We start from the raw sequence: 12,693 nt of genomic DNA on the forward strand, positions 1-12,693 counted from the left end.
AAAAAAAAAAAGTTCACAGAACAATCATGCAATTAAACAGATCCTAGAACAATCAACCAAAAAAAAAAAGATATATATATATATATATATATATATATATATATATATATATATATATATATATATATATATATATATATATGTATGTGTGTGTGTGTGTGTGTGTGTGTGTGTGTGTCAAATTTTAATTTTTTTTATCTAACCACCATATCCTGCCATTGTATTCATTGTCTTATGACAGATTAACTTTATTTCCCTACTTTTCATTTTTAGTATATACAGTTTGACCAGGTTTCAGCATCAATGGGCTGATTTGGAATATGTTGGATGCTGAACCTGACTGAAAATAATATATTTATTTATGTGGCATGGAAATGAAGTAATTTCTTAATTAGACCTTATAATTAAACTTTGGACAAAAACCCAGCTAAACCTCACAAATCTCTCTTTTATCAATCTAATAAAACACATAATTTTCCTACATTTACATCAGAACAAGTATTAGAATCTACATACAGAAGTACTGTATGTTAAAGGTAATACATGATGTAACCATTTAGCACCACTGAAATATGAGCTTGCTTGGCTATTTACAGTACAAGTACAACATAAAAATGTCTGTATGGTTTATTATACACTCACTGAGCACTTCATTAGGAACACCTGTACACCTACATATTCATTAGATTATCTAATCATCCAATCGTGTGGCAGCAGTGCAATGCATAAAATCAGGCTGATGCAGGTCATGAGCTTCAGTTAATGTTCACATCAGCCATCAGAATGGGGGGGGGGGGGGTTGATCTCAGTGATTTCAGCCATGGCATGATTGTTGGTGCCAGATGGGCTGGTTTGAGTATTTCTGTAACTGCTGATCTCCTGGGATTTTCATGCACAACAGTCTCTAGAGTTTACTCAGAATGGTGCCAAAAACAAAAAACATCCTGTGAGTGGCAGTTCTGCAAACAGAAATTCTTTGTTGATGAGAGAGGTCAACAGAGAATGGCCAGACTGGTTCGAGCTGACAGAAAAGCTACAGTAACTCAGATAACTGCTCTGTACAATTCTAGTTAGCAGAATAGCATCTCAGAATGCACAACACGTCGAACATGGAGGTGGATGTGCTACAACAGCAGAAGACCACATCAGGCACTTTATTAGGACCATAGTGTTCCTAACAAAGTGTTCAGTGAGTGTGTGTTTGCTTGCCTTTATAGAAATTAGTTTTCAATGTTTTAATCACTATATATAATTGTGCATATAATCTTTTCCCTTCTCATTTTCTTTCTTGTTCTAACACTGCCAAAATAAACCAACAGTTATAGTACTACACTTGACAGTATACAGTATCTCTCAGCAATCCATAATCTTAACCTAGGGTACAGGTGCTCAGACAAATTTAATGTTCTATTTTTACATTTAGAACTGTCACTTAACATTTATCTAATATTAACAGTTTGAAAAATGCATTGCTCTATATGATGGTTTATGAAACAACAAGGTATACAGTATATACAGAACACATTGATCTATACGTATGCTAGTACTTCAAGCAGCAACACAGAAACTAATAAGGCTTGATGCTTATGCCATGATGAAAGTACTGTACATTAATACTCCACCTGTAAAGCCCATCATAGAACACAATAGGAGGAAAATACAAATTCAAAGGGTATGTGAGGTACTGAATGCAAAGTGTGGCCAACAGGTGTATTTCCTCCCTCTCTTTCCCTTCTCTGAAATAGATTCAGGCTTTGATTAGCTTGGAAGTGGTATCTTCTGGCTTGTTTAAATGGTTACGGACCACCACACTGGTGGTCTCTGTGCGATAACGGTATCTCATATGAAAGGTTCTCATGTGCTGCAGCTCCATGTTGTCTTCCTCAGAAATCTTGATGAAGGGGCACCACTGGAATGCTTTGCGGAAACCTGAGCGGAATCTGTAGAAGGACAGCAGATACTAGATGCTAACTTCATGTGCATTAAAAGAGCCATTGTAAAAAGAAAACACTGATAATTAGTGGTCGACTGATATGGGTTTATCTAGAGCAAGGGTTTTCAAACGTTTTGTTTTTAAGGGCACCCAAATATTATGAGGGACCCCCTACTTGAAAGATAAAGGCAGCTATATATTTTCATGTATAACTGCCCATTTATAATGTGTAAGAAAAATAGTATGAATTTTATAAAGAAAAAGTTTTGTTTAACAATTACCAAAATGCTAAATTAATGTAAATAATTGGCTTTTATGTTGACTTTGTAGTAAAACCAAAATAAATAATGTAAATATTATCTGGAAAGTATTTACTTTGCATAAAAGTTGACATGTATTTTCTGCCCATTATGAGAGTAATGTTGGATGTATAAATCTAAAGAGAATCATTTTCAGTTCACTGATATAGTGCTTTTCACATAAATATTGTTTCAGAGCAGCTTTTAACGCTGCAAGTGGGGAAGAAAGATGAACACAATAAAAAATTCTCAGAACTAAATGCAAATTTTGTTTTCATTTCTTACTGTTAAAAATTAGGGTTGTCAATAGAATAATCGCAATTAATCTTACAATCTTCCCAGCAACAGAATGAAACTGTATTATGTCAAATTCTGTAAATGTTAACTATCTTACTCTTTACATTTTTATATTATTATTACTTATTTATTTATTACATTTTTTATACTTTTTCCACTGATATTTTTCACAGACCCCCAAGCACCCCCTTGCAGTACCCTAAGGGGCCCCAGACCCCAGTTTGAAAAGGCCTGATCTAGAGAGCAGGGTGGGAGTCTGGGAGATGGCTAACATTATGCTGGTATAAACATACTGCAATTTAAATATGGCAAATAAGATGTGTACAAAATCACTGAATTTAAATGAACACTTGTCTTACACAATATTTACCACAAATTCATCCAATTAAAAAAAGAAAAAAAGAAAAGCTGATTATACAATTGGCTGTACATAGACACAAGGCAAAATTATCACTTCTTTTAATTAGATAATTGGGCCAATGAAAATAATGAAGCAGTATATGAATACTAAAACTCTCTTGTTATATAGCACTTTTTATAGCTGCCAATCACTTTTCATAGCATTTTAATGGTAACACTTTACATTAATGTTCACTTTAAGTATTGTAAGAAAGAAAGAAAGAAACCCTTTTTTATGCATGTTGTTAGAACCAAAAATCAATGATTTATAATGCATTTTTTAAATTAATTATTAGTCATTAACTCCTTAATAAACCCTTAACAAAGGAAACATTCATGTAAAGTGTTACCACTTTACAAAATATAGAGATCACTCGTGATACAGCAAGCCTATTTCTACATTAAAAAGTCTATTAACATGTTCAATTTTTTTTTTTTTTTTTTTTAATAAATAGATGCTTTGTCGACAATGTACTTTCAATCCAGGACTAAGTTTTGGAAATCCACCCTTATAAAATGAGTTCTTAATGAAGACATTAAGGTTAAAGCTTCACTAAATATCCATGTGATTATAAGACCAACATCTCATTTCATGCATAAGATGTACTGTAGTCTGTCATTACCTTTGGTTTAGACAGCAGTAGATGATAGGGTTATACATAGTGGAACTCATGGCCAGCCAGAAGATGGCCAAATAGACCTGCTGGATATAGTGTTGATTGTATATATCCCTGTTGAAGCTCCCCAGAATGAAGTAGATGTGGTAAGGGAGCCAACATATTGCAAAGGTCGTCACAACCACTATCATCATCTTCACAACCTTTAACAAATTGTTAAAATGGCATGGGTCTTTCTTGCTTTCTTTTCACAAAGAGCTATAATCCAATAACAATGCATTGGCCAGAACCACTGATGAAAAGGGCCAGTTAATAGGCTTATCATTAAGGACAAAAGAAAGAAAAAATGTGAAAGAAATTAAAAAGCTAATTTCCTGGCCAGACAAAGCCATTTTTCTGTCCGTTCCCAGGTTTGAGCCTTTTATTGAAATGTATCTATAATTGATCCTGATAATACGTCATGTAAGTTGAATATTTTTTTACACCAAATTATACATATGTAAAAGTTTGATTCTCTCTACAGTTTAGATATATGAAAATTGCCTGGGAATACACTGACATCAAGTTGTGTTGATTGGGTGTATTAATGACTATATATGCAGAGATAATATATAAGATTTAAAGTCATAAATAAATAATGAATAGGTAAGAAAATAACTAAGATTTGCAAAGTTTTATGATAAATACAAGCATTGTTGACCTTGCGTTTTGCCTGGATCTGGTTCTGGTAGTGATCTGATGCTTCTCCAGGGATCTCACTGCCCCACAGCCTCTGGCCCACCAGACTGTAGGTCACCAACATCACCAGCAGAGGGAGCAAGTAGATCAGGATAATCACAGCAATCTGGTACCTAATCAAATTAAGCATCACTTTATCAGTCAAATCTTTGTTTGAAAAATACCTCACTAACACAAAAAAGATGGCATTGTTATAGGGGAATGGAGCTGCCATAAAATGCAAATACACTTTAAACTGTGAAACTATCTATGTGAATAAATATTTTTGGTCAAATTTCTTACGAGAGATGATGTTTTCCTCCATAATCGTCAGGCCAGTCCACCATACAGACAGTCCGAGGGAAAAAGAACTTGGTACTGGCGTAATAACATTGGGGGAAAGCCAGAGAAAATGCCACAGCCCAGATTACCCCGATCAGAACTTTTGTATTAGTGGAGGAGAGTCTGGGCTTCAGGGGGTGGTTTATCGCCATATATCTGTGATAGTCAGCAAAACATTTTAATGGAAGTGAACGGTACCCTTCAAATGACATCATACATTTCCAGATGATTTTATATGAGGATAACAAAATTGTGAAGGCTGTCATTACAACAACAGTGTTCACCTTGTTCTCTCCCTTATTGTCATTCAGTGCATTATATGACTAGTCTCTAATTCAGATTATGTCATCAAGCAGATATTGATGTCATCATTAGTACAGACAACAGTAAGCTAAAACAAAAGTCAGAGCAAAACAGTTTTGTAAGTGTGCCACAAGACCATAACTGACCATTTGCAGATATAAATGATTGGACCTGCAGATGAACACCGGCTTGAGTTACTAAAAACAGATGGTATTGAAATTACATGGCTTTAAATGCAGGCTTGCTTCCTCTAGACAAAGACTACATTTGTAGATTATCTATGGCAGTGACACAACATGACTATTACTGTTACCAAGAACTATCAAATATGGGCTGAATTCACCCTGTATTAGGTTAAAGTTGTATTAGGTTAAAATCATCAAAGTGGTTACCTGCAATTGTTGCCTAAATGAGTTTATCTGCTTGATCTAACCCTTAAAATTAGTTTTGTTGGTTTAACATAATGTACTCAGGTTGCTAAATATTTTTGACTTGAAGAAAACAAGTTCATTTCTTAAAGGTGCACTCAGTATTTTTTATGAATGTCATATTGGACTTACACTAACACTAAGTGGTACGGATGCAATATAATTCAAACACAATTGTTTTCCACTGTAGAAATTCACTATTCATACTTGTCACGGTCCTGTCTGGGTTTTGGTCTGACAGGACCATGGCATTATCCGCCCATGTCTGTCTTTGTGTGAGCACGCGATCTCTGTTTTATTCCCGGCCATGCGCTCTTCAGTCTGTTGTGTTTCTTGTCTGGAGTGTTGTGTCTGGGTTCTGACTTCCTGTCTAGTTCGGTTCCGGTCTGTATCGGGACCCGGACATTCGTACTCCTTGTCTGTCTGTTATTGACGTGGGTGCATCATGCTTGTGTCATCTTGGCTGCATGCACTCGCGTCGATAATCTATGTTGGCCTTTGTGTCTGTCTCTCACATCCGCGGACGCGTGTTGCACTCGCCTCGTTGTCTTGGCGATGTGCACTCATGCCTATCGGATGTTTTGCCTTCTTCTGAGAACACATGGCTTTGTTATTGTTTCTGTATCACCACCTGCTTCTCTGTCTTAAGTCACATCCCGCCTCCTTGTTTGCTCATTATTGTTTTCATTAGTAACACCTGCCCTATATTCAGTGTTGGGAAGTAACGGAATACATGTAACGGGAATACATATTTAAAATACAAAATATAAGTAACTGTATTCCACTACAGTTACAATTTAAATCATTGGTAATTAGAATACAGTTACATTCAAAAAGTATTTTGATTACTGAAGAGATTACTTTGCATTTTATTGTCATTTGTTTCATTTAATATTTAGTCCTTTCAGATGGAAAACATTTATACATATAAATGATGCGATCCAAAGTGCATTTGCACAGGGGTGAAACACTTTCTTATGATGTGTTACATTCATACAAGCAGACAGAGAAGTAAGTTTGAAGTAAGTTTGGAGCAGAAGAAATAGAAATAATCCTTGTGTAAATTGTCAGCTTCACGCTAAGCTAAAATGCTATTTCTTGCCATTTTACATGCACATTACCAGGCCAAGATCATATTTTTTTATCAAGAAAATTCACGTTAGATCATAATTTCTTTTTCTAGTAAGACCTTTGATATCAGGGCAAAAATTGTATTCTTGATAATAATTTTTGTATTGTTTTCCTGTAAAAATATCCAAAACTCCTTAAAACAAGATCAGTTTGATTTATCTTGTTTTAGAAACAGCACTGCATAAGATATTTAGGTTTTTCAGAGAATGTATTTTTAACATGTGTATTTTGTCTTACTGTACTGGCAGAGTTTTTATAGTCAAAACAAGTGAAAAAATCTACCAGTGCTGAAGAAGTAATCCAAAGTATTTAGAATACGTTACTGACCTTGAGTAATCTAACGGAATACGTTACAAATTACATTTTACAGCATGTATTCTGTAATCTGTAGTGGAATACATTTCAAAAGTAACCCTCCCAACCCTGCCTATATTAACCTACTTGATTTCTCTCCCTATTTTAGTCTCCTTGTGTGTGCTGTCCAGTGCCAGTTCGTCTTGTTCTCCAGTCGGTCCTGTATGTGTTTCTGTGTTCCAGTCGTTCCTGAATCTCTGTTCCCGTAAATTGGTCCGGTCGGTCCTGATTCCCTGTTTTCCCTCTGCCCCAGCCTGGATTCCTGTTTTCCTGTTTTCCTGTTTTACAAGGTAGTTTTTGTTGTTTTCCCCCTCGTGGGAGTTTTTATGTTTGGTTATTGTTTAAATAAATAATATTTATTTTTACTCTGCGTTTGGGTCCTCATCTCTGCTACGCACAGTGATATTAGGAACTGGCCCTATTGGACCAAGCAGTGAATTTTTAATTACTTTCCTTCAACTGGTTGTGCAGCGCACTGCGCTATTAAGCAACTTTACGGGCTATGGCACGAGGGTACCCCTCTCACAGAGATGGAATCACGCCACTCCTCAACCTCCATTTTGCCTGTTTGTGCAGAATTGGCTCAGGGTCCAACAGCCCCAGAATTTTTTGATGGGGATCCAGACACCTTTGAAATGTTTTTTTGCCCGGCTCGACCTGCTTTTTAAGGAACTATCTTTTGTGGTCATGGTCGAACATCAAAGGGTCACTTACATCTCCCGTTTTCTGACAGGGTGGGCAAGATGTTGGGTCAAATCACTGCAGAACCTCGACTCTCCTTGCCTCAGGAGTGTGGCGCTGTTTACGGAAGGCATCAGGGCTGTCTTCGTTCATCCTTTTGTAGACAGAATGGTCTCAGGGTGTCCCATTCCGTCCGCCCCTGCTCCCTTGGAGGCATCCGCCTTGCCTGAACCTGCTGCTATGGACCGTCAGGAGGTGGGGGCTGCATCAGCAGCAGTGCCGCTCACCACCTGGAAGAGGAGGAGGAGGAGAAAGGCTCCTGCCCCTCAAGCGCCCATGTCTGCCACGGCCAATGAGCCAGCGCCTATGCCTGCCACGGCCAACAAGCCAGCACCCACGCCTTCCATGGCCAATGAGCCAGTGTCTGAAGCTCGTCCACCCCAGAGCCAGTGCTTGAAGTGTCGTCCATCTCAATGCCAGCGTCCCCAGTCATGACGGCTGCTCACACAGCAGTGCTCCTGGCTGTCCGGAAGAGGAGGAGGAAGAGGAGAGGGCTCCTTCTCCCCAGTCACTGCCAGTGCTCCTGGCCACGGAAGCCGTTTCCCATTCGCTGCCAGCGCTCACAGCCACAAGGGCTGTTCCCCCGCCACTGCCAGTTTCCACGATCACGAAGGTCGTTCCCCTCTTGCTGCCTGAGCTCACAGCCAGTGCCCACAACCATGGAGGTCGTTCCGCCATCACTGCCTACTCCCAGCCACTGAAACTGTTCCCCCGTCACTGCCAGTGCCCACGACCATGGAGGTCTTCCCCTGTCACTGTCTGAGCTCACAGCCACTGAGACTGCTCCCCCACCACTGCCAGTGTTCACGACCAAGGAGACTGTTACCCTGTCACTGCCGGTACTCACAGCCATGGAGGCTGCACCCCTGCCTCTGCCGGTGTCCGAGCCTTCCACGGCCTCGCCCCCTGAGCCTGACACGGCCGCTTCCTCTTGAACCCTGTCCTGTGGCTGCCGTCGAGTTCCCTACTGAACCCGGTCCAACAGCCGCCGCATTGGACTCTGCCTGATATCCCCTCTGACCTGAGGCCGCCTCCCAGGCCTCCAGACCCTGTCCCTGCCCTGTGGCCACCTCCCAGGTCTCCAGCCTGGATTCCTGTTTTCCCCTATAGGGTAGTTTTTGTTGTTTTTCCTCCTTTTGGGAGTTTTTATGTTTGGTTATTGTTTAAATAAATAATCTTTATTTTGACACCAGCCATGATTCATTTAATGAGCTAAAGTGTCAAATAACAGAAGGGTTACTGATATTAAGCGAGTGGTATTCGGCTGTTCATGTGATTCTAATATGGCAGCCTGCATGAGGGGACCCTATCCATGTAGAATAAAACAGCTTTTTTTTCTTCTTCACCTCATAAGAGTGGTCATGGTTTTATAAATATTTATCAAAATTACTACATTTCTTTAGGAGTAAAACTTTTTGGTAACACTTTACAATAAGGTTCAATTTGTTAACATTAGTTAACAACAACATATTGTTTGTTATTAACAGTTTTTTATTGATTCCATGCAGCAAATCAAATAGACATAACGGAAAATACAAAATCAAACCACATGAAATCATAACTTTTCAAAAAAATATATTTTTAATTGTTTGTTCATGATACATAATGTGTTAACTAATGTTATCAAATTGAACCTTATTATATAGTGTTACCAGCTTTTTAATGGGGAAAAAATTACTGAATGCATCTTTAAGTAAACAATTTTTTTCAGTGTTTTAAAAAAGATGAATCATTCAAATCACTGAAGAGATGGAGCACTAATGTACTGTAGAATTTGACCCCTTTTTGTGATTATGCAAATAAACAAAGACCCAAACATTTATGCTCTGAGCTTAGTTCAGCCGTTTAAGTAGGCATCTCTCACTGTCCTATTATAACTCATGATTCCTTACAAATATTCAACATATAGAGGAGAGTTGACACAAAAGTGTCTTTTCTGTTTTTCTAGCAATGATTTATGTTAGTTTTAAACACTTACCACAAAACCCTCTTAAATTAGAATTTTTTTGTGAAATCTATCATCCAAGCTGCAATTCCATCACCATATTTTTTGCTATAGTTGTTGGGTAAAAACAAGTGAACACACTAGCATAAAATCAGGTAAGAGTCAGCTTAAAATGAACTGTTTTTAGGACAAGGGTATTTTTCATAGATGTCAGATGTGTTTTAAACATGTGTTTTAAATGTGAAAACCCTATAATAGGCAGTTGCAAGGGATGTTCCACTGGGACAACTTGCCCCATATAGTGTGATTATATGGTTGTTAACAACCAGCCATGGGTTCCATAAACTGTATCTCTTTTCCTGGGCAAGGACTTTGAGGTGTGCGACTATACAGAAATCCACTTTAAAAAATAAACCTTCCCTGAGGATATTCACTTGAGAAAAGTGTGACAACTAGCCCTGGTCCCCCCTATTTAATGTAGTAGCCTAACAAACTGAAGCAGTTTGGAATGTTAATGTTGCAGGTTATATGTTTGTAACATTTGCCATTTTATATGGGGATGGCACTGATTACTATCACTTGTTAGGTAGCCTATACAAGTTAAGAAGTCTTGCTTATTCACTTAGTAACACATGGCATAGGCTACAGGTCCTTCAGCTGGAATCAGAATTAGTTATTCAGGTCATCACAAATGCTTGACAGCAAGCAGTAAATGCACTTAAAGTCGAGGAGAATATGAATGTGCAGGAAATGAAATAATTGACGCGTCCGGAGACGTTCCGCGCGCACATGTTCTCAATTGTTCTCAAAAGTGACAGTCATTGTACAAATCATTTTACACTTTGCATGAGCGTATTTTAACGGCTTCTTAACATTTTCATGTAACCACGAGGACTATACTATATTAGCCTACTATGTACCCATATTAGCCTATTGTATTTATATGTAGGATGATGATGGAAACAGTAATATATCTAAAAGTAATTTATTTATATAAATGCTTTGTCCTTTTGCTTACCTGTCAACAGCAATAGCTGCCATTGAATAAATGCTTGAAAACATAGCTGTTATTGGAAAAAAGTTTTGAAATTTACAGTATCCTAAACCAAAATACCAGTCATTGTGCAAAGCATACACGAAATTGAAGACAGTGTTAAAAGTTGCCATTGACGCATCAGAAAAGGCGAGGTTTACAATAAAGTAGTTGGTCACTGTCCTCATTCGTTTATGAGCCAAAATGATCCAAATAACGGTGACATTGCCAACGATGGACACAATTACGATTAAGGAGTATGCAATCGCCCAAAGTGCCACCTGCCAGTTCGGTTGCTCGAAAAGATTGGTGGAGGTCTCGTTTCCATCCTCCTCGTTGTAAAGAAAAGATGTTGAAAGGGGTTCCAAAGTAGTATCCATTGGAGCTGTCCGCAGTCATCAATTCATCAGTACATCAATTCGTTACGCACAGTGTTTTCCATTTTTAATATGTGCAACAGTTCTTTTTCCAAACAGTCAGTGGGATTTTGATGAGTGCTCGTCAAGTCGCCTCATTTCCAAACTATCTGCTGAAGAGCGTTATTGTGTCTGCAGTGATCGTAACACTGAGAAACTGAAGGAATGTGTGGCAAGTGTAGGAGGTGTGTCGGGTCCAATGTGCAATGGCGTTGGTTTGAGTCAAACACACTTTCTGCCAGAGTACATGAAGCACAGCATCCTGCGCTTCAAAATTCTATTGAAACCTGGCAAACTCAATAGAATTAAGTGACAAGGCATTGACGCGTATAATTTTGACAGTTTGCTATCATTAATAATTGCCGAACCCTTGCTGCGCACACTAATGGAAATATGTCGCAATGTGAGGTCTGCGCTGCTTGTTCTGCTGAGACGTTGCTCTAGTCACCCTGATTTCTGTGTGAGGTGATTTTGGTTCATTTTATCTGAGCAGGGTGTATCTGTATGACTTTCTTTCTTCTGCTAAACACAAACGAAGATTTTTAGAAGAATATTTCAGTTCTGTAGGTCCATGACCAGACCTTTCAAGCTCCAAGAATCACACAAATGCAGCATAAAAGTAATTCATTTGACTCCAGTGGTTAAATCCATGTCTTCAGAAGCGATATGATAGGTGTGGGTGAGAAACAGATCAATATTGAAGTCCTTTTTTACTATAAATCTCCACTTTCACATTCTGAAAGTGAAAGTGGAGATTTATAGTAAAAAAAGGATTGAAATGTTAATCTGTTTCTCACCCAAAGTGATTGCATTGCTTTAGAAGACATATATTAAATCACAGGAGTCTTATTGATTACTTTTCTGCTGCCTTTATGTGCTGTTGGAGCTTCAAAGTTCTGGTCACTTGCATCGGACCTACAGAATTGAAATACTCTTCTAATCTTTGCTTGTGTTCAGCAGAAGAAAGAATGTCATACACATCTGGGATGGCATGAGGGTGAGTACTGTAAATGATGAGAGAATGTTCATTTGGTGAACTATCGCTTTATGTTAATTAGATTCAAGTCAATAGTCTAAAGATTTAGATTTGCTATTTAAATGTTGTAATTTCTATTCAGTAATTTAAATTGAACTGACTCAAATTTAGATCGTACAATAACACAGCTTAAATAAAGCAGATAATAACTGACTTTAGGTGAATCAACAAACAAACTTAATTCTCAAAAGAGATGCATAGACACCTGTTGTTCAGTTGCTCGCACAAGGGTAACTGGGATAGTGTTAACAGGGTTAAAAAACCGAATTTAGCCTATTACACAAGTGCTATATCCTCCATTAATTTTTTAAGAACAACTATTTACATGCCTCCATAAGTTCTATTTGACAAAGGAAACATCATTAAATAATTAATTGACATTTCAACTGATGTTTAATTAAGACGACCTGATTTTTTTTTTTTTTTTTTTTTTTTTTCAGTAATGACAACATTAGGGTTGGAAAATGAAGAAAATAAACCGGACAATATGGTTAGAATGAAAAAAGGTTTATTAGCCTATACAAAATAGACTACAGTGCATTGCTTTTATAAAGCCATGTTAGCTGTAGTGTTTAATCATAAAGCGTGTATACCCTTTAAAAACCTACTCTAACATCTTCAAACAATAGACTCCCCTCTCAGCAATGAATAAACCGTGTGAAAAGCCGCGCCCTCCATTGGACGAACCGCCCATCAATCAAA

At 37.9% G+C, this 12,693-nt stretch overlaps 1 protein-coding gene across 2 annotated transcripts; it reads right to left on the reverse strand.

Moving 5' to 3' along the window:
* Positions 1-404: 404 nt before the first annotated feature.
* Positions 405-11,038, reverse strand: LOC127412157 (neuromedin-K receptor-like). Of its 2 annotated transcripts, XM_051648291.1 has the most exons (5): positions 10,525-11,038; positions 4,566-4,760; positions 4,246-4,396; positions 3,552-3,748; positions 405-1,940 (listed from the first exon to the last, which is right to left on the reverse strand). In XM_051648291.1, exons 1-5 carry the CDS (start codon positions 10,917-10,919, stop codon positions 1,748-1,750), a joined length of 1,131 nt encoding a protein of 376 aa, XP_051504251.1. In that variant the 5' UTR covers positions 10,920-11,038; the 3' UTR covers positions 405-1,747. The 2 variants fall into 2 exon arrangements, with proteins under 2 accessions (XP_051504251.1, XP_051504252.1); XM_051648292.1 differs by lacking the exon at positions 405-1,940 and having other exon boundaries at positions 3,548-3,748.
* Between the last annotated feature and the right edge of the window lie 1,655 nt (positions 11,039-12,693).

This window comes from Myxocyprinus asiaticus, chromosome 21, assembly GCF_019703515.2.
Source record: "Myxocyprinus asiaticus isolate MX2 ecotype Aquarium Trade chromosome 21, UBuf_Myxa_2, whole genome shotgun sequence".
Lineage (NCBI taxonomy): Eukaryota > Metazoa > Chordata > Actinopteri > Cypriniformes > Catostomidae > Myxocyprinus > Myxocyprinus asiaticus.